The sequence below is a fragment of the Crocodylus porosus genome, unplaced genomic scaffold (assembly GCF_001723895.1).
Source record: "Crocodylus porosus isolate Cpor-Errol unplaced genomic scaffold, CroPor_comp1, whole genome shotgun sequence".
Taxonomy (NCBI): domain Eukaryota; kingdom Metazoa; phylum Chordata; order Crocodylia; family Crocodylidae; genus Crocodylus; species Crocodylus porosus.
Genome location: NW_017728947.1, coordinates 58,810,248 through 58,835,318, shown reverse-complemented (window position 1 = coordinate 58,835,318; position 25,071 = coordinate 58,810,248). Strand labels below are relative to the sequence as shown.

General features: G+C 41.6%; 1 protein-coding gene across 1 annotated transcript in view; it reads right to left on the bottom strand.

Annotated features, from left to right (window-relative positions):
- AVEN (apoptosis and caspase activation inhibitor) overlaps nt 1-25,071 on the bottom strand; it is a 192,196-nt gene that overhangs the window by 12,355 nt on the left and 154,770 nt on the right. Inside the window, exon 4 of the mRNA XM_019551049.1 lies at nt 5,793-5,863. Within this exon, the coding sequence (XP_019406594.1) occupies nt 5,793-5,863 (71 nt within the window). The remainder of the gene's footprint in view (nt 1-5,792; nt 5,864-25,071) is intronic.

Sequence of the window (25,071 nt, the reverse complement as noted above, 5' to 3'; positions counted from 1 at the left end):
CAGCTGGTAAATCTGATGTGGTGGAAGGGGAGGGGGGAGGGAAGGAGCATAGGGGAGGCAAACCAAGGCCCCTGCAGTGAGGAGGGAGTGCGGCTGGGGCTAGGATAAGCACTGCCCAGCCGGGCCAAAGCGAGTGCAGGACGGAGCTGTGGCTTGTTTGGGAGGTATAGGGGGAGGGGAGGTAGCTCCTGTTTCTGTGCACCGCTCATCCAGGAGCCGCTGGTCCAGTGCTCACCCGCTCATCTGGCAGCTCCCGCTGCTGATTCCACCGTTCATCCGGGAAGGTATGTGCCCCTGGATCTGTATGGGGCAGGGTGGAATAGGGCAGGAAGAGCCCCATGCAACCCTGGTCCCAGCCCATCCTGCCCCATGCACATCTGGGGACACATGTTCCCACCCCAAATGTCCTCCCCCTCTCCCCCCCCCCCATGTCCTCCAGGAGGTGCTGGATAAGTGAGACAGCATTGGATTAGAGGCTCCTGGACAAACTGTGTGCAGCAACAGGAGCTGCCCCCCTCTCCCCGTGTCCCCTGCACAAGCCACAGCTCCGTCCTGCACTTGCCCCACCCCAGCTGGGCAGCACTTGCCCCAGTCCCATTTTCCCCTCACCACAAAGGCCTTTATCTGCCACACCCATGCCCCTTCCCTCCCCTTTCACCAAACCAGACCTACCAGCTGCACGCAGCTCTTCAAGCTGCCCGGTGGTGCTCCTTGCTGCCTATGTGCTGCGCTGCAGCTGCATGCATACAAGGGATTTATCAGCCAAATTATTAACCACATCAGGCCGATTTTCAATACGATAATTTTCTTAATATTGGTGCCGATCTGATATCAGCTTGCTTAAAATTATTTTTTCCAACTATTTAAGTTGGTCTAATGAAAGATATCAGATTCACCCAACGAACCTTGTTTGCTTACCTTTGGCATTCATTCACCCATTTTCTGCCTCCTACTTCCTTCCCTCCCTTCTCTACCCATTGTTTTCCTAACTTCCACCTATCTCCCTGACTTCCTGTCACACTTTTAGCGTCTTTCATTCCTTGGAGATGTCAAAACAACAGCAGTCTCCCTATGCCTGAAGAAGAGTACTCGTGCCCAAAAGCTTACAAAGAACTTTGTTCCAATTACTCAGCTGGTCTAATAAAAGAGATCACATCTGTCCAAAGAACCTTGCCTGTAATTGTCTATATGCAGTTGGTGGTTTGTTACAGTATAGCCTATGATAAGTTTTATTTGAGATTTATTTAGTTTTAAGCATATTTGTCACTTCCTTTTACTAAAAGCTGAATGGCAAAGAGAGCTCTGGTTGGTATCAAAGGTTATGGGTTTTAATCATTAATAAGTATAGCAATACAAAAAATGGCTAGATGCAACTGCTTTAAAAGCTTCTTGAACTTTAAAAGCTTCTTCTTCTGGGTCAGGTCCCTAATATTGGAAGCAAAAGGCAACCAAGCAAGCTCATTGATGCCTAAATGATAATTCAGACTTCATTAATGTTCATCACTGAGGAAAATGCATTAAACAGCTTTAAATATCCTTGACCTTAAGTGCTAAGCCAGCTCACAGACATCACTGCATTAACACAGCAATGAACTAGCACTTTGTAAAGTCTAGCACTTGTCAGACAATTGCTACAGTGCAAGGAGACTAGGGAGAAATGTTTGAGCCCTGTAACAAATTAAGACAACCCCACAATTTAATAAACTGCAGAGTAGAAAGTAAATATATTTTGAAAAAAAAAAAATTATAAGTACATGATGCATCTCAAAGGAGTGGGGAATTAGAATAAGTGACAGAAATTCAAAGACTGAGATGTAAGGGGATCTAAGCAGAAGAAAAAGATGAAAAAAACAGTGGTGGTACAGAGAAGTAAAATAGTGAAAAAAGGAGGATTCAAAATTTTTAGATGGATGCTTTACTAAAAAAGGTGCTGTATGAAGAAACAAGAAAGGGACTTATGGAGCGATGTGTCACAGAATACAAAGGCCAGACGAGCAAAAATATGTGCTTGTTCAAGACAGCAGGAAGCAGCAATGCAGTTTGCCGCTGAAATTACCCTTTTTACTGGCAAAAAAGGAAAAATACAAGCGACTCTACTACATACCCTTTATTTTAAAATTGTACACTAACAGAGATGGCAGCCATTTCTCCTGCAATGTGTCCAAGTAAAAAAAAAACCAAAAACAAATCCAACACAACTTGGACAAACTCTATGCAGTTTTCTGACAATCAGTCATTTCTGTGTAATGAAATGAGAATTCATGTGTATTAATTTCATTGTTGCATTTCATTCCACCATTTTCAGGACCGATCTTTGCTTTTTTCTTTTATAACTGCCAGGCAACAGAAGGCAACAAATCTTTTTGTAGCTATTTTTATGCGTTTCCTCACTTGTTTTGTCCCATAGTGATGGCTTCTCTCCAGTTTATTCCTCCACATACTGTACAGAGAAAAAGCTCTGACAAGCAACAGGGATGTGGAAAAATAAGGACTAGCGAGGCAAAGCAGCTGGGGGCTGGTCTACACTAGAAAATCCCCTACCAGTTTAGCTATGGCAGGATAATTCTGCTAGCAGACCCAAACACAGGGAGTTTTTCTGCTGACATAGCTGTACTGCTTTCCAAAACAATCTAAGCTCACCTGACAAAAAATACTCTTATGCTGGGGGTTTGTCAATGTACCAATGTAGCATACCTCCTAACCATTTTCTCATGCCTAATCATCACAGCTATGTCCACAAAATTCTAGACACTGCCTGGGACAAGAAACTAAGGGGGAAAGGGAACTTCAGTTAGGGGAAGGCGTCTTAAAACTGGTCAGACAGAGGGAGACAGAGAATAGATCTGAGGCCAGAGGCGGGGAAAAATAAATAGGTAGGACATGGAGCCAAGAGAGGCAAGAAAAATGCCTCAAACTAGGCAAGGAGGTTGAAATGAAAAACCCTAGTAATGGAAATTAGTTTAACTACACAAGAAAATGAAGACTTAGCTGAGAAGCCAGGGGTAGAGAAGGACTGAAATACAGACAAGTTAAACAGAATAGGGCAAAAGTGTTCAGACTTCCAAGGGACAGGCAGAAAAGCCTGCTCACTACAGCGTTAGTCCCACGTCATGCCATGGAACAGAACCCCATTCTATTCTTGAATCCCATTGTTCTGCTGTAAACAAATATTTGAGAGACCTATGGGCAAAGTGCTGCTTTACGCTTATTACCACAATCTTTTACCCCACTAATTCAACAGGTCTACGCTTACTCAATAACCCACACGTGTCACATTCCAAATTTCTTCAGTTTGTTTTTTGTTTTCAAAAGTGTATAAGAAATTTTTAAGACTCTAAAATGAAATATATAAGTATACTTTAAAGAACAATTGGCAAGTGATCACTAATTCCAACTTGAATCACTTTGTAGAATGGGAGTGCTGCAACTGTGCCGAGTGTTAAGTGAGATCTTACAAAGAAAAGTGATCATTATCAACCCATTTTGTGGCTGGAAAGATTTGATGCAGCAAGATGTTGCCTTTCTTTACAGCTACAGCTTCACTGGACAGCTCATTAATCACATCTTAAGTAGTGACCTGGCCACTGTAATGGATACCACCTCCAGGAGTACCCAGGAAGTCCTTGAAGTCCCTTCAGCCTTGGCTCCTTCTGCTTGCTTTGGGCAGCTGACCCTTCATCTCATCTATCATGCTTTGGTGTTGTTATTTATAAAGGAGACTGCCCCATGGCATCCCAAACTGCTCCCTCCCTAATGACCACCTCATGTTTGTGGCTCTCACCTGAACAGCTAATTGCATGGCTCCAATCTTTCCCTACACCACACCCCACACCTTGCACGTTATTACTCACTGATGTTCTCCCTCCTTACTCTCAGCCCCTACCCCTAAGCCTGTTGCTTCCAAGGCCTGGCCTCCCTGAGGCCCATCTATTCCAAGGCTCTACTTTCTGGACTATCACTTCCAAGGCCCTACCCTGTTCCTAGGTTTTAAAAATCCCCTAGTTTTAAAAATATTTTAAAAATATTTTAGGCTTTTTCTGTGTACTTTCTAAATTAACAGCATTAACTATAATTTATTAAAAACAGTCTAAATTGGTTTGAGGACACATTAAGAGGAATTGTTTATTCTTCTTGGATCACCTAGCTGGGGAATCGTGGGGCGGGTCCTCTGCAAGCTCGGCGGAAGACCCAGAAGGGGACTGGAAATACTTCCGGTCCACTTCCGGGTCTGCTGCCAAGCACGTGGGAGTCCCCCCATGCTCCTCTGGGATGCTCCATCTGCTCCACCATCTCAGCATTCCTGAGCCGCGCCTGGTACCTTGAAGTACGTAGAGAAAACATATGGCCAAATCTTTGATTCTCTGAATCAGAATCGAATCTTCAGATTTGGCTGAATCAAAATCAGGACAGTGATCCGAATCAGGAAATCGAAACACTGTGTCCCGAATCAAGCCAAATCTGAATCGACTATGGCCCGCTTCACACACCCCTAGTAAGCATGTATCATCAAGGCGTGGCAGGTGAGAGAGGTTGGTGGTTATCACACAGACAGGTGGGCAGGCCAACATTGAACCAGCCCCAGGAAGGCCCCCTGTTACACAGCCCCAATCAAATAGTTTCATAGTTGGTAGGGTCGGAAGGGACGTGAGCAGATCGTCAAGTCCGACCCCCTGCCATGGCAGGAAAAAGTACTGGGGTCAAATGACCCAAGCAAGGTGTTCATCTAGCCTCCTCTTAAAGTCCCCCAGGGTAGGAGCCAGCACCACTTCGCTTGGAAGTTGGTTCCAGTTCCTAGCCGCCCTGGCAATGACGTAGCGCCTCCTGATGTCTAGTCTGAATCTACCCTCTTCCAGCTTGTGAGTGTTATTTCTAGTCACTCCTGGTAGCGCTCGGAGGAACAGGGACTTCCCCAATGCCTGCTGGTCCCCTCTGACTAGTTTGTAACAGGCCACTAGATCCCCCCTCGGCCTTCTCTTGGGGAGGCTGAACAGGTTCAGGTCCCATAGCCTCTCCTCATAGGGCCTGCCCTGCTGACCCCTAATCATGCGAGTGGCCCTCCTCTGGACCCTCTCCAATGATGGAACTCCCAGCCATGGGAGTTCAGGGTCCTGTCGCCCTCCCCCCCACTGTGTCTAGGGGCTCCTAGCTGTGGAAGCACATGGTGGGCCCATGGCTGGGATCCCCATCAGCATTTGGGGCTCCCAGCAGGAAAGGCAACCCTGTGCCCCCACAGCTGGGAGTCCTATCAGCTGACCAGAGCTCTCAGTGCACTGCACTGAGGAATGCCTGAAGGCATGATTGTTGAGATCACATATCAGATCCCATCATGCCTTCTTTTTAAGTTCTGTCAGAAGCCTTAGTTATCCTGGTAACTTCTAGTACAGTTACTAAGCATTTATCCTACTAGAGTTGCCTGCAAAGCCAGACCACAATCCTTTGTCTACTTCTGGGTAGATTTCTCTTGGAGTTCATTTTTTTCATTTAGCTTCCATTTAAAAACAAAAACAAAAAAGCCAAACATTACTGCTGGGACTGTCCTTCATCAGCAGGAGAGAAGAAACCCAAGAGGGTACAGCGGAACAGAAAAGCATATAAGAATGTCTTTAGAATGGTCAATGTATTTTTACACTGGTGGAAGATCAACAACCGTATCAGCAATATATACTGACCATGAATCAACGATCATGAACATAAAGTAAAAAGATAAATCTAGTCTGGAAGTATATTTTGCATTTACAAAAATGTTATAAAAGTATTTGCATTTACAAAAATCCAATGCTCTCTTGTGTTACCTGTTTAGGGCATACGTTTTCTGTGTCCCATTCCTTTTCTTCAGCAAATCGGAACTGTGAGAAGGAATCTCCTACAGACGGAACATTAAATGAATCTATTATAAATAACAGGCCTTCCAAAAAAAACCCATACAAGATTTTCCTGATCAATAAAAGCTGAAATTTGTGCAACTTTGCATTAAACTTTTTAACATAGCTTTCATTCAAGCCCCTATAACAGTGTTTATTTCTGGTATGCAGAACAGTTCCAAGTTCTTGTGAAACTGCACAGAGACATCAATAGGTATTATCTTCTGCCTTATCAGAAGACACTATCAATTTTAGGTCAGATTTCAATTCAAAACTGCAGAAGGAAAAAGAAACAAGTCTAAGAACTCTTCATTACCCAGGGAATTATGAAATATATAGTAAACATATAACAAGTATAAGATACAACACAGCATACTATTATAATCAGAACTGGAAGTGCCACTAATATGCAAGGATACCTAACAGTTTCCATTACTTGTTTATTACTTTGCCACATTAACCATTTTGGCTGATTTTTTTTTATATTTTACATACGTCTTAGGCTGGAGATTTAAAAAACAATTCAGCAGAAGTAGTCCTGAAGTTTCTAAAAACAAGCTTAGGAAAGAATTACTATTCTACTTATGCTCTTACAACAATTTTCTTAAGAAGCTCTAGCCCCAGCCAGCTTGGAAGCAAGGACCTTCAATCTGTCTGTGTATGTGCCTTCCACCATCCATATGAAAATTTCCCCAAATCACATAAAAGCTTCTTAAAAAATTTAGTTTGCTTGCTTTATAGATGCTGGTTACAGTCTGTCAGCTATATTCTTTAAAGATTATATTTGCCCTGAGGGCAGTGGAGGAAAAAATAGTCTGTGGTCACGTAAGTAAAAACACATATAATAATATATATAAATGGGATGAAGAATTAAGGTTGCATGGGCAACTTTAATTCCGACATTTCATAACTGGCTGGTTCTTGATTATCAAGTGTAAAAAAGTCTTCTAAAATAGATGTTTTTGTATGAATGGGGTTTTTTTTGTATGCAGTTAAAATGTTTATATTGCTGTAGGACTGTCAGGTGGTGATCAGAAGCTCCAGATAAGAGCCCCATTAGTTGAGCTGTTGCCAAAACATGCAAGATCCTGGGCGCCAAAAAAGCTTAGAATATATGACAAACAGTAAATGCAAGATCAGGAGACAGGAATACAATCAGATACATACAGATATTATATAGCAGAGCTACCATAACAGTTCTATAGTTAAGCCTGTGTACTTAACAGAAGGGATTCAACTTCTTTTTACAAAACTTCATAAGTCCACCTAGAATTTACACTATTGCAGTGCACTGAATTAAAAATATTAAAAAATAAATATATTTAACAAATACAAATTTAATAATTTATATAAATAATAGATACTGTATTTACCCAAATTCAAAATGACTTTGAATTTAAGATGACCCCCTAATAATTAGAGTCTATACACAGAAAATTTATAAATCTGTTGATAATTATCCATGCATAAACACTAATTATTGGACAGCCATCTTAAAGTCATACCCTCCCCCACTTTGCCACTACTACAGTTGGGCTAGCAGCAGTAGGGAAGAGGTGACAGTGAGGACACTGAGAAGTCAGTAGCCTTACCTCTGCCCCTTGTCTTCCCCACACCTTCTTCCCTGCCACACGCCCCACATCATCTCCCCCTTGCTGCCTACTCACCCCCCTGCCCCACCATGACTACTCCACTCCACCACCTGCCCCCATCCCACCTGCCCTCCCTGCCTCACTCCCCTTCCTGCCCTGCCCACCTCCTCCTGCCTGCATCCCTTCCACCACCAGATATCCTCCAACTCTGGCCCCACTAAGCCACATTTCAGCTAGGGGCATGGAGCACATGAAGTTTGCTACAGTTGCAGGAACACCAGCTCTGGCTGCAGCACCAGAGCTGGGGACAGAGTTGTGGCTACCGCCATGGTCAGGTGAGGGCCAGAGCAGCCATGTGCTCCATACCCCAGGTTGAAGTGGAGCCAGAGCCAGGGCCAAAACCAGAGCTGGAGGGCCAGCTCCAGTGGTGGCAAGGGAGAGGGGGACACGGATGAGGCAGCAGGGGGTGGAGGGTAGCGCTGCAGCTCCAACCTTGAGTCTGGGTCAGTATTGGAGTCAGAGCCACAGCAGCCACCTACTCCTTCTTCCCTTGCCACCTTGTACTTGAATCCAAGACAAGGGGATTTTTTTCCCCACCATGTGAAATGGAGCGAGGTGGGAAAATCTTGTGTTGGATTCAAGTAAAAAAAAATTAAGTCACTGTTTGAGATCCTTCCAGCAAATGTTACTGATTTGGGGGAATCTGAAAACTGAAAGAAGATTTTGGAAATATTTGAAAAAATGACTACTTTGTTTAAAAAAGCAGCACCCCAGTCTGCACAATTGTGAAGGAAACTCTGCAGATGTGAAGTGAATATAACCAATGTAGTTCTGCCAGAGTCTATCAGCTATCATGATTTAGCTGAAATAAAAGTACTGATTACTATTTATAAAGAAAACCAAAGCCAAATTTACAAATGCAGGTATTTACTATTAGGCATTTAAATACACCTATTGGGAAGCCTTATTTTTAGAGGCATTTACTGTTTCTTTTTGGCTTCAATACCAACCTCTGACGTTCAGTACAATTGAAAATTAAAACCCTTTATTCATTCATTATGGACTTTAGTATCTAACTTCAAGCCCCCTCCTCAGAATATAGAATTCATACAAGTCCTTTATTCTTAATTGCATACAAGAAGAAACAATTCCTCTTAATGTGTCCCCAAACCAATTTAGACTGCTATTAATAAATTACAGTTAATGCTGTTAATTTAGAAAGTACACAGAAAGAGCCTCAAATATTTTTTAAAATCTCCTAATTTCAAAGCCAGTCCCATGATTTTCAGTATTTTATTCATGATTTATGAATGCCTGTGATTGAAAAATGCTCAATTAAACCATGTGCCATGGCTGAATTTTTGTTGAACAGGAAATTAAGTAAACCAAGGGGCTCTCAGGCTTTTATACTGTGACAAAACAAGCACTGATTGGTAATTCCACTTGCCACCATTTCCTGTGGTGTGGCTGGTCTTCAACAAAATTGTCAGGGATGTCTTAGATATCTGAGAAGGGTTGCATGAAAAGTGGATAAACAAATCCACTTCAATGGAAACATCTACTGGGATCAGGAAATGGCTTCTGGTTCCTCATTCTCAAACGACTGCTTCTAGGGGTAGATACTATAGTTACTGACCCACAAGTTGAGAAGTTTCTGAAAAAGACTGCAGATTAACTCATATCCTTTAACTGGGCTTTTAAATACAGTAACAAAGCATGCCTTTCAAATGGAAAAGCATTAACTACAATTCACAACAGCACGTTTAATGCAAATTAAGTTAATGAGAATGTTGGCTTAACCAATTATTTTTTATAGATTCCTTTAGTCTGTATTTAACTTCCTTTTACGTGATGAATACTAATAAAATGTCTTACAGTGATCAAGTTCCTGTCAGATACAAAAGCATTTTTTATGTTAGACTCTAATCTTTACAAAATAGTATTTGGTCTTCAAAACAATGCAGTATTATTACATATATTTAAGTGTGTTTATAAACAACAAGCTACCTTTTATATCTTTTACTTTAATAGCAATTATTATTCAGTATACTTTTTATTGTGAAAGTAGAGAGGATCTAAGGCAGCAGATTCTTTTAGGACTAAAATATGTAACTGAATAAAATGACTGCATATTCCATAGCTTATTTCAATTGACAGAATTAGCCTACTGCTTTTTGCATTAAGTTAGAAAAGACAAACAGTAAATTACTATCAACATTCTTTGATGAATATTTTAAAATGTTGGATAATATACAAGGATTAAAGGTTAAAAGGTGAAGCTAACCGGAGGACAGAACAGATATACGGGGGAAAAAACAGTAACTTGATACCAAATATTGTGCATGATACAGCTGACATACTGCATGTACTACTATATTAAAAACAAGAGACAAAAGGTTACGAAGAGTGATGTAAAACATATTTTACATGTTTTCATTCATACGGGATAAAATCTTAAGTATTTCACTTTTCACTGTACACAATGCTATAAGCAAAAATAATTCAACATATTATCTTATTCATGCAAGACTGTGAGATGGCTCTGTCTGGAAGCATTGTGAGAACAACAGCAGACAGAAGAAATCAAGATGGACTTCTTGGAAACTTTTATTTTGGAGAAGATAAAACTGGGTACCTTCTTCCTTGTAAGTCCTATACTGTGTTTTCCATCCTTCACTGCTTATCTACTGGATATATAACAGAGTTCCTTTTTTTTTCCCCTCTTTTTTTTCCCTTTTTAAACGCAAGAATTGTCTGCTCCTTATTCTGGATATGCTGTAATTTTAACCACAGGCATACCACCAAGACTGAAGAGACACAGAAAGCCAAGAGCTAAATTAGAAAAATTAATATTGACATCCAAAGATCTCAAGCAGAAACTGAAGAACCTCTCGACTGGTGGAACTAGAAAACAGAGATTATCTAATATGCTATTCACTTCTGCCTGTTCTTGGATACTGAAGTAGAAACTCATGAATTTCTATGTAACCAACTAAACTAATTATGGTAAAAATGCACCTGTCTGATGTAGTGTCATTTCTGGAGGCAGAAGGTTTCCATAGAAGGGAGGACTACATTGTTCAGAAGATAAACTCTTAAGACCTAATTCACTGGCTACTGCTTAGGAAGAATATTTGACTTGAATGCAGTAAAAATACGAGAGATACTGGTACTGGTTAAAGAGGGAATTGCAAATAAAGGACTCTCTAGTTCCTGGAAAAGGATTTTTAATTACACCTAGGAGCCCTGAGTAAGATGGCTCATCCCACAGAGTATTCTTGCTTGACCACAGTGATTTGCTATACAGGGTTAGGGCATTGCTGAGGAGACATGTGGCCATAAACCAGATATTCTTGAGCTGCTTCTCAGAACCTCTCTTTGAACTTCGGCAGGTTTATAAAGGAACTAAAACAACAGAGGGGCACAGAAGCAGGAACTGCAGAGACCAAAACTGGTCATCAGATAAAAGCAGGAAGAATCAAACGTCTCTTTTAGGTAATTCACATTCTTCTAACCTACAAAAAAAACCTGACACATTCTCCTCCATCTAGCAGGATCACAGTTTTCCTGTGTAAAGACTGGTCTGACCTGAGGTGATATATTCCATCATGGGAATTGGGAGAACTTGACTGGCTTGTCCAGCTGCTGGTCGAATAGTTTCATACAGTGGCAACACTTTCAGTTCTCTTCCTTTCTGGACTGGACCATTCTAAGCCCATGGCCTTTTTGTAGGAGTCTAGTATCACACAACCCCATTTGTCTTTCTTACCATATTTCAACCTGAGGATGTAGGCTGGAATGGGCTTTGATGCAAGGTCTACTGTTTTTAAGGTGAAATAAATCACCTCTACCAGACTTCTAATATTGTCCTTCAGGAAAAAGCAGCCTTAACCACTGGACTGGGACTTGTCTGAGACTGATAGTTCAGGCTCCTCTGATGACTTAGGTAACCAATTAAAGGAAGAGACCCCTACTTTTGAAGATGAAGCTGGCTTGGGTTTCCTTTAGATGGTGGTTTATTTTTCCTTTGTCTCTCTTGCTGGATTTACATTTTGGTTGTGAAGAGCCAAGAAAAGAAACTAACTTTCAATATTCAGTCAAAAGGGGTCTATTAGCACCCATGATGGAGATTAATGCATCCCCTAACGTATCAAGGAAAAAAGTTATCTATGTACAATGTATGAAGCAGTTGGTAACCACAGGGAGAAGAAAGGAGGAACTGCAGAGAAAAGGAGAAAGTACCCATGCTAGCTGCTTCCATGGTTAGCCAAAAATAGATTCTGAAGGCATCATGGTAACTGCAAAAATAAAGTCAGGCCCTTTGTGATGTCAGAGCCCTGAGACAGTCTTCTCTTGTTTTCCCATATTGTATTTCATGGAGCACTTTATCCACAACTATAGTTTGTTTTATATATAGGTAAAAAATTGTAACATTTCCCCTAGTTAAATATGGTGCAAGGGGTCTTGGGTTTTCCTAACTTTATAATTCATTCTAAAAAGTCATTTACATATTTACATTAATAATAAATAGCTCTCCATGAGATACCTCAACCAATAGGGTGGTCCTAAGATTTTTCTGTACATTCGATATATACCAAACAATGTCCAAATACAAAGACCTGCACAAAAAAACCTAATATATATAACTATGTATGTTTCAAAAAGTGTTCTATTCTCTCATAGCTGATGGGGAAAGCAGCCAAAGAGAGTTAACGAATGAAAAAAGTCAAAATAAATAACAGGAAGAAGAGGAGATATGAAATAATATGGTAGAATTAAAAAGAAAGCAATAAGAGAATCAGGAAAGATGAAATAATATGCATATGAAAATGAATGGTGAAAAAATAGTTGAATGAAGTGTTGGAAGGTGATTCCTTCAGTTTCACACAAGTCGGTGTCCCCACTGAACCTCCAGTAACGATCTTACCACCTTCTTACTTAATGAAAGTATGCATGCACTCACAAAAACTCCTTCAGAGGACAATGAATTTCAAATTTCTTAGAGACCAGAAATGAAAAAGCAACAATCGAGTGAAGTAGTGTAGCCTCAGTCTCATTTTGACTGATTTCCTTACAAATTCACCTCTCCTATCGTCAACAGAAGAGAAAGGACAGCTCGAATCCACAGGTTTTGAAAAGTACATACTAAAAAGTATTTATGAATATTTGCAGGGAAAATTAAAAATTATGGGACAGTCTATACGCAGACAAAGGTTATTTTGGTAAATCTGATACCTTTTATTAGACCAAGTGAAATAGCTGGAAAAATTCTTCTTTGCAAATTTTTGGGTATAAATACATTTTGTCAGGTTGAGGAAGCATCTGCAGGTGGTGTATGCTCTTCCTGGATGGAATGAATGGTAAAGAAGCCAGAGGCTGGTATGCGTGCAAGAATGCTAGTCAATGAAGATGTAAATTGAAGAATCAGTGGGTGAGAGACAGGTTGGGGTGTGGGTAGGGTATAAATGTAGCTGGTAGATAGTGGAGAGGTACCTGAAGAGTCAGATGTTAGGCAGATATAAATCTGCCATAATAAATAAATAAATAAAGATATAAATGTGTCATAAATCCAATGTCTATATTTAGTCCATGATTTTTTATATCTACTAGGTTGATGAAGTGAAGTTTGTAGGCTCATCTGTGAAACGTGTTCTGTAAATTCCCTTTGAGGATTAGAACTGACAGACTGGAGAGAGAGTGGTTTTCTTGTGAGAAATGTGCCCCCACAGATAATTGGGTATTCCTGTCTTTGATAGACTTCCGATGTGCGTTCATTCCGGTGTGCAGTTATTGTTTGGTCTCTCCTATGTATTTTCCATCAGGGCATTTGGTGCACTGAGGCAGTCTATGTAATTACAAATTGGCCTAACAATAAAGGATATTTGTTTGCATAAGGGGGTGGCAATCTACAGCCCGTAGGCTGGATCTGGCCTGTGGTAGCTCAGGAATCAGTAGCAGGCTCCAGCCAGGGCAGCAGAGAGGGTGTCCCTAGTGTCCTACTGCCTGCTGTGTTCAGCAGAGGAAGCATTCCCATGGTCCTATCACCTGCCTTTTTCCATTTATTCCCTCAGCAGCATCTGCTGATCACTGTGGGGAAGGAGGGAAAAGGGGTGCAGAGATTTGTAATCCGTGGCTGGGATGCAAACAGCATCCTGCGATAGGAAAAGGTTGCCAACCCCTAGCTTACACTTTTCCAAAAGAAATAGGTCAATCCTCCTTTAATTTTGGATAGAAACATTCCAGCTGCTCTCACAGCAAAGAAATCTACCAAATTCTTCTAATTCAATTTCTACTTTTCCAGTTTTCCTATTTTGTAGCAGATTGCACTGTAGCTAATGTGATCTCTCTATGCAGCAAGAGAGAGAGCTCTCTATATGGATAGCTAGGTTGGTAGAGTTATTCCACCCATGAGACCAGTAAAGCCACAAATTAAGCAAATGTGGACATTTATACAGTGTGATTGTATCAAACAAAATGTAAGAAGAGCCTGAAAGAACTTTGCATCCACTGATTTTAGTCAGATACTATTAAAACCAGTACATTGAAATAAAACTAAGCCAGTGCATTATCAAGAACCTGACAGGTATTCCTAAACAGTATAATACCATAAATGGTACCTTCAGTACTCTTTCATTTTCCTCAGTTTTGTTATTCATCAAAGGTTTGTGCAGTGATATAGTACAAATTCCAAAAGGTTTATGCAACAGCTTGACACACAATTTCCGACTTCCAGGAGACAATGGACTTCCTTGAACAATATTTTAACTGGTAGCTTTTAAAGAAGATTGGTCGATATGGAGCTTGGAAATCCTGAGTTAAAATGCAATTGATAAATGGTGATCTGGGATAATGTTATGTGCTTGGAGTTATAAAATAGTTATGTATAAAATTTCATTGTGGAATTAGATATTCAGAAAACATTTAGCTCTACCTTAACCAAGATGGAGTCTCTCACCTTTTTTCATCTAGGAAAATTCTAGAGAACATTTAGGTCTGCTACAAGAGGTCCCTTTTTAGCAATCTGTTAATGTCCTTTGACAATTTACACATGTGCATGTGCACGAGCACACACACAAGCACACGTGCACACAGTGGAGGATCTATTTAATCTTAGTCAATGAAACTTTAACATCCTCATATGTCACTGCTTTTGATACAGTAATGTACTTCTACTGAGAACAAGCTTAGGAGTAAGAGTTCTTAGACCTTGTCTACACAAATGTAATATCAAGGATCTTGAAGTATACTACAAACTAGAAAATATTTTTTTCTAACCAGATTAAGAAAAAAACATTCTGAAAACGGATTGCCTGATACAACTGCATAGTGCTAGTAAGAATGCTACTAGCATTTTTAGTGCCATCTAGGCTTGCTCTGGGTAGTTAAATGACCCATTATACCTTAAGTAACTTGGCTCTCCCATCAGTGATGAAGGAATTTCAAAAAACCCGCAGTACCAATGCAACTCTATGGACGGTCTGTATTCCATCATGTCAGGGAACAACCATGAGGTTAAAATGGCACTGTTCTATGCTTATAAATATGTTTCTAAGTTTATAGCACTGAATACCAGAACTTTGATATGGCTACACTTGTAATTTAAATGGAGTCTTAAGAACTATCACCACTTCCAAAATTCCAAGTATAGAACTAAAAGGTAACATCTGAAGTACACACCTCTTAACTTGTAATCAGACTTGAAGATTAGAAATATAAACCCAGTTCATTTTTAGAAGATTTTCTTCAGGGTGAATGTCTCACTTGTCAGTATAAAAGCCTTTAAAATATATAATAATTCCAACAGTGAGACAGTGAATATTACCCCATTATCTTTAAATTTTGTGGCCCCATGAGGCAGAAAATATAGCACTATTAACAGCATTACAAAATACTGTACAACTAAATGCCTATGGCTTATTTGCTAACCAATTTCTTCCAGTGATAAGTGACCTCTCTAGGTTCTTTCCCCTCTAAGCTGTATATCAGCTGCATGGATAAACATTGCAAAAGCTAGACATGACATACAGTTCACATGCCATGGAAAAACACATGCTACTTTCTTTAAATTCCTGTTTTGCTGTTTTACTTCTCGTAGTGTTTTAGATACAAAGAGCCAGTAAGGACATCCAGAGGAAAACCACAACATTTTTAATAATTAGGCACTATTATTTACAATGATCCATTGAAATAGGAAAAGAAAAAAACAACAAAAACCAAAACAGACAAGTCTGCTCCCTCTCTCTCTGCTGCAAGGCCAAATTATAGACCAGGGGCTCCAGCAGCAGCTCTGGAAATTGCAGAAGCCTGCCCTGGGGTCTCAGCTAGAAGTGGGCCCACCAGGCATGGGCATGGCTGTAGTAGAAGGGCAGTAGGTCATCCCAACCAAGGTAATCGGGATCCAACAGAAAAAGTTCCTGATCAAGGTTGAAGTCCCTACCCAATGCAGAAAACTAAGGCCAGCTGCTGCCAGGGGAACTATCCCAGCCAAATGTTCCCAGCAAAGAGTAGGTTCCAAAAGTCTTACAGGCAGAAGGCAGCCATCAAGTCAATTAGGCCCTGACCTCCTCCACTGGTGGGCAGGTACAGGGCAGCTCGCTGGAGCCACTGGTGTCTATTCCAGAAGATGTCCAACAAGGAACTTCTGGAGCCCTTCAAGCAGGATCATTTGGGAGGTCCATTATAGAGTACCATGCATGCCACAGAGTACCAGCTGCCAGGTTGTTGATGACCAGGACTGGTCTTTGGCAGGAGAGGGTGGACAGGCACCACAACCAGTACCACTGCTGTAATCTTGCCTTAACCTCTTCATCAAGGCCTTCCCAATTATTAATGAGATAGGTTGGTGGGTCTAGAAAAATACCTAGGGCTTTGAAGCCATTGCAGTACCCAGACTGGCCTCCAGGCAGGCCTAGGGGCTGAGCTTCAGCCCAGGTGCTCCATAGAAATGCATCACTTTTGCCCCAGTTGACGCTGGCTGAGATGGCATGCTCTTAGAACTGCTGACAGTCAATTGAGGACTGGATAACACCCTCATAAAAATAGTCACATTGCTGGCATATACTGTCACCTTAACTGGGAGGTCAGAGGCTGGGGCTGCAGCCAGTGGGAAAGCCAGGGCCATCAGGCACTGCTGCAGCATGTGGAACAGCGATTCAACAGTTAAGGCATACAGCATTCCAGAGGGAGGGCAGCTCTGCCTGATGCCCCTATGCTCCCAGGATGTGCCTGGGAACAGGCACGTAGCTCTCTGTTCACCTTCAGGAGGCGGCTAGAAATGTCCTGGGTACAGAAGCTCAATGGTTGAAGGGAAGATAGGCCCAAAACTAAAGGCTTCCAAAATCTGAGTACGAAGTCATGGTTAACCCAATTAAAAGCTTAGAAAGGATGCAACAATGAATATTAAGCTGCACTAATTTATGCTATATAAACAATATCGAGCAGGCTATTTCCTCTTTGTGCTCTTGCCTTTTTCATACTGGATAACATTTACACACATAATTTTTATCAGTTTCGTTTTTTATGGCTCCTGGAATGCTTCACAATTACATAACACTGGAGGAAAATGTGGTGAACAAACTTAAAAGTATATGTCACAGGGAGGACACAAAGGACAGACCCCAAGGGGTCAAGGGGGACCCCTAGGGGCCGGAACGCCCCAGGAAAGACTAGAAGAATGAGAAGGTGAGGGAAAATCCCTTACCTACAGCCGAAGCCGCGGCGAGACCAGAAGGGGCTGCGGGACCCACGTGGCTTGTTAGCCGCGTCTTTTTAAAACTGCAGCCAGCTGCAGAGAGAGGGACGAAGAACTGGCACGGGGAGATAAAAGGCATTGCAAGCAAGGTAGAAGGAGGGAGGGCAGTAAGTGAGTCGACAGAGGAGGTACTCCCAGGACCCCTTCCTGAGGATAGAAGAAACAGCATTGCCTCTCACGGGGCTGAAGGCTGCCTCCGAGTTCTTCAGGAGAAAGATGCTGGCGGCAGGCTAGAGAGAGAAGCAGTGGGCACGCTGCGCCCCGACGGAGGACCCCTGGGAGAGAGTCCAGGGCATCAGAAAGGCAAGTGGGGTAACCAGGGTGGGCCCCAGAGAAGACAGGAGAGTGACGGGATCCGAGGTGTCGAGTCAAGAGGGATTGATACAGGTTCGGCCAGGCTCCTGGGATAGTCCTGAGCGGAAGGCGGAAGGCTTAGGCAGCAACAGGGGCTGCTGGAAACAAGCCCCAGGACATAAAGCGGCCCAACGGGGAATATTAAATAGCCGGAGCTGGAAAGGATGTCGAGGGTCTAATTAGCTTGCAGATTACCCACCACAAGGAAGGGAAGAGAGTGGCACCCAGGTGTGGGCAGGCATAGGTCAGGGCTAATTAGGGAACTCTTGGGCTAAGATGACCAATTTTGGTGTAGTCAGAAGGTCACGGGTACTGTGAATATTCTTTCTTTTTTTTTTTATGGTTTTGGTTTCCCACCTTTGGAGAGGTTGGGAGGTTGGCGACATAGACTTTGTGTTAACCCACTGGGAAGGAGGGCTCTGCTATATAAAGGTCTGAGACGGCCAGGCAGGCCCATGAAGCGTAGCTCTGATGTGGGTAATAGTGTGAAGTTTAACATGTAATCCCAGGAGAAACTAGAATACTTGCAAGTGAGGGTCAGGCCGAGACAGGTATCAGCAACCCATCGTGGCTGGGTTCAGGGCGAGGTACAGGGGAGGTTGGAGCCTCGCAGAAGACTTCCGCCGGTGGTCCTGGATGTAGACAAGCCCCAGTAGTCGGACCTCACCGCTGAAAGAATCATCGAAGTTGTGGCAGGCAGGATTGGGGAAAAGACTACCCCAGAGAGGAACATCCATTTACTAAGACCAGAGGGACAGATCGAAGAACAGCCATACACATCCAAAGCCAGGCGGCACAGGACCGAATGACTGAAGCCCGACAAGCGCAGTATATATTGAACTTCACTTGAAACCAGCTGGAGTGATGGCTACACAGAAGTAGCTACCTGTCCTAGAATAGGCAGAGTAAATCTTCTCCATTATTTTCTTCACTGAACAAATAATGAAACATAATATTTCAGTGTCAAATTATTGATTTTCTTATGGGTCAAGTTTAAAACTTTATTTAAGCTAGTTACTTTCAATATTTGCATTTTTCCTCAAGAAAAGCCACATGACCTTTTCCACCTCTGAATTTTTTTTTTTTTAGAGTCATTACTTTGCTGTTTATATTAATTTATTTACTGGTATTTGTTTTTAAATATAAAGGTAATCAGGTTCACTGGTCATTGGCTTTTGAATTATACTTCCCTATGTCACTGGCTTGTGAAAATCATCCATGTGAGAAGGGCTGAAGAAATAGCAGAGGACTTTCAGTGGAAATTCATAAATGAAGCACCTTGCACAGATGTTACAATTACTTGTAAAGCACCAATAGCATGACAGATGCTGTAAAGGCAGTTTTAAAGGCAGTATCTTTATTCCCAAAGTCTTAAAATCTAGTCAGTCTACATACAGACAAGGGATAAAGACAAATATGGGGCAAAAACAGTAGGATAGATCATACAATTTTGTTTGCTGCAAAGAGTGTCAGAAGGTAGACGGGGACATGAGGGGGAAAAGCATTTTACAGATGCATGCAAAGTTTAACAGAAAGTAGGGCAAGGTGTCACCTTAGGGCGGGGCAGGCAATTATTTTGGGCAGAGGGCCGCTTACTGAGTTTTGGTAAGCCATCGAGGGCCATATGACAGGCAGCCCAGGGCAGATAAATAATTTCCTAAATTTTTTAGGGGCCCCGCCAGCCAGATAGAATGGCCTGGCGGGCTGCATCCGGCCCTTGGGCCGCATTTTGCCCACCCCTGCCTTAGGGTGCATACACACTTACTAAGTTTCTGACAGCTAAGCCAACTTAACCTTTTAAAGTCAACTTAACTGTCAAAGCATACACCCAGATGTAGAACAGAGTCAACTTAAATGTAGCACAAGATAATACACCTCCAATGTGTATTAAGTGCACGGTGAATAGCATTAAGTTGACAGCTCACAATGCCAAGGATCTATACGTGTGTATGCTCTAACATGGAGTAAGGCAACAACCTACTTCATCAGATGCTGTGAAGTTGCAGGCTTTGTAGCTGGTCTGCCTCTCTGTCTTTTACCCCTCAAGAGAAGTTCTGGCAATGAAGTTCACCTCTATATCTCAAGCAATGCAGCTGAGCACAAGCTGAAGGCTGGGCCAAACAAAGGTCCTGAGCAATGCACCAGAAGAGAATACAGAACCATCTCCATACCACCATTCACCACATACCGCTGAATAACTCTACTAAGCTAGTATGAATGGTGAGTGTTACTTGCCATCAGACTTTAAAAGAAAATGATCAAACACATTACACTTCTCAGGCATTTTATTACAAATATCAGGCCTATGTGTTTTAAAAAAAATAAGTTTATGTAAAACTTCCAACAAGCTCATCTAGCTCATCTACTACTGTTTGGAAACTCCTGGTTTAAATCAATTTTTGCACAAATGAACAATTTGAGGCCTCACATGCACAAACCTTGAAAAAGGTTTGAATTAAACTACTTTCAGAGACTGTTCTGATGTGCATTTACCATGGAAAGGGTTTAAGAGACTGCACTGCACACATATCTACAACAAATATCTTGCCAGACTACAGAAGGAAAATTACCGGTCACTGACAACAGATGTCAGTAAGGGGCCCAGTCAAATCAATACTGAACACAGTCTAACCGCAAATGTTCTCAGAGGCAAACTGTATTGAGTACCATTTTAGGCACAGTTACTAAAACCCTCCTTATACTGAAGGGTCAGGTTTTGTTTAGTCTTTCAAATTTTCCATAAAGCACATATTTTATAAGGGTCTCCTCTACATGTTCCAGGTATGGCACAATTAACTGGTTAATTGCACAGTTACCTGGAGACTAGTTACATGTGTAAAGCAGCTATTACACCATAAAAAGCTCCAACCTGCTATAGTTAGACCTCAAAACATGTACTAACTTTACAACTGGTTGCTTTACAGCTTTACTTTGCATGTGTAGCAGGGTTTCGCCTGTGGCTGGGAGCCCCATCAGCTGACAGGGCTACCAGCCACAGGGGTGTGCTATGCCCAGTGAGCCCCAGGGATCATGGTAGCTGCAGCACCCAGGGTCCAGGGCTTTCACCCACACCCAAACCCTAGAGATCCTCACAGCCATGATCTTCAGGGTTCATGAACTCCCTGGGCTCTGGGGACCGTGGCTACCCTAATCCCTAGGGTTCAAGGGTGCATAAAACACCTGGACGCTGGGGATCATGGTTCCCACAATCCCTAGAGCTCCAGGGTGCAGGAAACCCCCACTGTGGGAGGATCAACACAGAGGTGATCCTGGGATCAGGCTCCCCTTGCACCGGCAATGAGGCACAGTGGGACCTAATGCGTGATTCCACAACCGCAACTCCTGCCAGGCAGTGCAGCATGGCAGGAGGTGCAATTGTGTGAACTGCGCATTAGATCCTACTGTGCCTTTACTTGCATGTGTAGAGGGCATGTGGGCCAGATTTACTCCTATACCTCCGAGCCAAGCGATACTACTGCATATAGGAGATATATTTACAGAAAAGAACTATGTTGGTTTTGTTATCTATTGTTTACTTGTGGCAGATCTCACTTATATCACATAAACAGGCACATTGTCAGGATTCAAGAAATTGTTGTGAATTACTGTATTACAGTGTTAGTATTTAAAACACTTGTATGAAACTGAGGATAAAATGGTGGCCTTAGTTCTACTTAACTCCATTCTTAAACTTTCCAAGGATTGCTGCCACAAGTCCAGCAGTGTGTGTGGTAGCAACCATGGGGGCTTTAATTCAAATAGGCAATCAATATTTACCATGTTTCTAAATCTGCTCAAAAAAAGAGTTTAATCAGTGAATATTGTATTGGCTTTTAAAAACAAAAATTCTCTGAAGTTGCTGCTTTATTACTCAATGTTCAGACTTCTTCATATGATGAAATGACTCAGCTAACTTACTTGCCACCCCTCTGCAAATACAACTCCCTTCAATGGCATCAACCTTCACATTAACCTTTTCACTTACTAGAAAAATATTAAAATACACTATTCTTCGGAAGATCTGAAGAAACATGCTATGCAAGTCATTTAAAACTTGAGAACAAAGCCTTTAGACTTTTAGACTCTCATTAAATAGATTTGCATTGACAGTGTAAGCATGTAGTCATCCTTTGTCATTTTAATTGTTGGCTAATTTCTTTCCCCACTCCAAAAAGCTGTACTAGTTTTCAAACAAATGTAAAAGTATTCTTAGAGGAAAACAGATGAATAAACTTAAATAATGCTTAGATTTAAGTAACCTGTTATTTTCCTCCAACCCCACTTCTCAACCCAGTAAAAACAGGAACAAAACAAGTTGTTTGCTGTACCTCACACATGCCACTAACACACGAATGGGGAATTCTTATGCATTATGTCTCTCTCTCCCCCTTTCCCCTCAAACATTTAAAAGGCAAACAAGTTGTGAAAGCTCACAATGATTTTTTTAATCGGAAGCTTATTTTTCAATCTTAGCCATTTCCATTGGATTATAGAAAAGTAGAGCTGGAAGGAACCTCAGAGGGTCATCTAGCTAGCCCCATGCCTCAGGTAGGATCATCCCTGACTAAACTATGCCAGCCAAATCTCTGCTCTTGAAAATTTCCAGGCATGAAGATTCCACAACTTCTCTAGGTAGCCTGTTCCAATGCTCGCCTACCTTTATAGTCAGAAAGTTCTTCCTAATCTCCAAATTAGGTTTCCTCTGCCGCAGTTGAGGCTTTTGCCCCTGGGTCTTGTGCCCTACAGCCACAGAGAAAAAGCTGTCTTGATCTTTTACTAGGAACCCCAATTGATACTTCCCCCCCACAAACAGACATTGAGTCACTCAAGACTATTTGCTGGGCATGATAATCCAACCAGTTGTGTTTTCACCCTACAGAACTTTTATCTACGACCAGTGGTTCGCAACTTCGTTAGACTCAAGGCATGCCCCAGAAAAATACCAGCTTTTAGCTTTCACTGTCTTTTTGACTATGGAAAATAATAAAGCAATTCTTCTGTTGCAGTCAACTGAGAAAGACTACAACAGTTTTTCAACATGATGGATCTCTAATTGAAATCTCTGGCATTATCTTGTGAATCGTGTAAGTTTTTGCACAGACAACAGTGCTATTATTGACCAGCATTCACAGCAGCCTGGTTGATAATCCCCAATCTAGACTGCATTTCCTTAAGCATACTTAGGAGTATGATCCATTACCTTTGCATGATTCTTTAGTAGCACAAGCTTACTAAATGACCTTAACATTGACCCTGAAAGAAGCAAAGTTAAAAATGGAATAGCTTTGATACACTTATATATCAACACAGAATCGTACAGATGTAACAGTTGTATCATAACAGCTCATAAGAGCATCCTTTCTTATCAGTACAAGTGTGTAAATTTTTACCCGAGTCTCATATTCAGAGGATAGTGCATACAGTGGAAGGCAGGATTTGGCCATTAGAATCTTTTACTGGTGAGGTTGTACAGGTTGCCTTTTGGGGGATTTACTTGCTAAGTTAGCAGACTTGTACAATAAATGATCAAGGCACAATGAATGTGGAGCTCCATTAGTGTAACTTTTACAAAATAAAATATACGTTTGGTTTTAATATAAAGAATTTTGAGTTTTAGAATTTGTTCTATGCAGTATAGGAAAAACCACATGCACATCTGCCGTCTTATATTCTAGTGATATATTCTGTTAGTTTTATATTGTCAATCCATGTTTTTGCTTTCAACTTAAGTTTCTTTTTTAGGGGTATATTCTAATATGAACTGGCTACAGGCTTCTGCTCTTACAGTTTGAACCTGATGCGTTTTCCATTACCATCTGAATGTTTTAGACACATTAATGTGCAATTTTGGGTGTTACCCTTCACTTTGTATATACATTCTCTTCAGGCTAACTTCCATACAACCTTCAGTTTATTCCTTGCCAGCATTCTAGGCTTTAGAGATGATACCTCTTTGTCTAGGCAGACAGAAAATGCAATGGGTGTGCTCTACTCAAATGTCTTTCTATAACTATTGCAGTGTCCATCCCTTAGTGTCCTGTTCTCTCTCTCTCTCTCTCTCTCTCATACCCTCACGATTTCCTGGAACAGGACCAGGCTAGGAAGTTCTCTCAGAGGCAGACAAAGACTCCTACAGCTAAGTCTCTGAGACTGGCAGCACAGAAGGAACATAGGACCCTCTGTTTGGGGACAGTAATGCACACTAAATTTCACATAATAAATAGAGAAGTAAAAGCAATAGAACTGAATTAAGGACGTCTAAAGGATCTTGCAAAGAAACTCCCAAATTTCTACACCTTTTTAAATGGAACCTTTCAAGATTTGCCTGTTATTAATTTAAACTTTGGTTTTGCTATACAAAAATAGTTCTCTGAGTTTTGATTTTTTACATTTATTGTCTTTTGCTGTTTCCCTACATTTTAAAATTGGAACTCCTAATACGGTGGTATTATGTAGCCAGAGATGCTCATGTTGCTCTATACCTCAAACGCAATGCAGAGAAACAAAAATTGCAGAACATCATATCCAGAACATGAAACTACGCAGATATTTTTAGACTAAACTTTCATTTATAATTGATAAGCATTTTTGGCTAGTGGTTCTATAGGTGCTGCAATGTTGTATCACTTATATGAAAAAATGTGAGAAAAAAGCAAAAGATGTTAATACAAATGTGATGTTGAATATTTTAGGTGTATTTAATATCAAGAGCAAAGGGTGAATCCAAAGGAGTGCAGTGGTGTGGATGCACTCCCCCACTTTCAGTTCATGGCATGGAAGCAGCAGTCAGGCACTTTTCTTTATGTCCTAAAACAAGAAAGAAATCCTGTCCCTTCCCTCCCCTCCCACCCACTGATGCTGCTGTCCTCAGCTGCCCAGGGGGCAGGGCAGCTCCATAGCTGCTCCTGCCTTGCTCTGTGGGGAGTCAGGCTTAGGAAAGAAGAGAGTGGCAGCAGCCAGGTTTCTCCTCCCTGCCCCGACAGCCATGATGCTTGCCAGCCCCAGACCAGGCTCAGGAAGACTGAGCTGCTGTCTCTGGCTGAACTGGGCTCTCTGTGCAGCCCAGCTGGAGCAAGGCAGGAATGGCTCTTTACTAAAGGTCAGCAGTGGTGGGAAGGTCCACCCTCCAGCCTGCTCCTGCACCTGCCTTTATAAAATTCTGGATCCACCTGTCAACAGCATAAAGCTCCACAGGACCAACTTTAGGGTACTTCAAACTTTGTCTCTGAAGTGACATTTTACCTAGCAGGGCTACCACTAGCCAGAATCTTTTATAGCTTTATTACCTTGCCAGAAAGCCAGAATCTTTACTTGGGCGTTCTGCATTACTAATGTTACATTAAGTCATGAAGAGATATGGTATGATCAGGGGTTGGAATTATAGAAACAAGTAAATTCTTTTAAGAAAAATAAGCATCCAAATGAATGTCTTTGCTCACCAGAACTTGGCTCATTTTTTAAAATCCTTTTGACTTATTTTAATCAGAATTTTCTGTTAGTCTGTTAGTCTTCC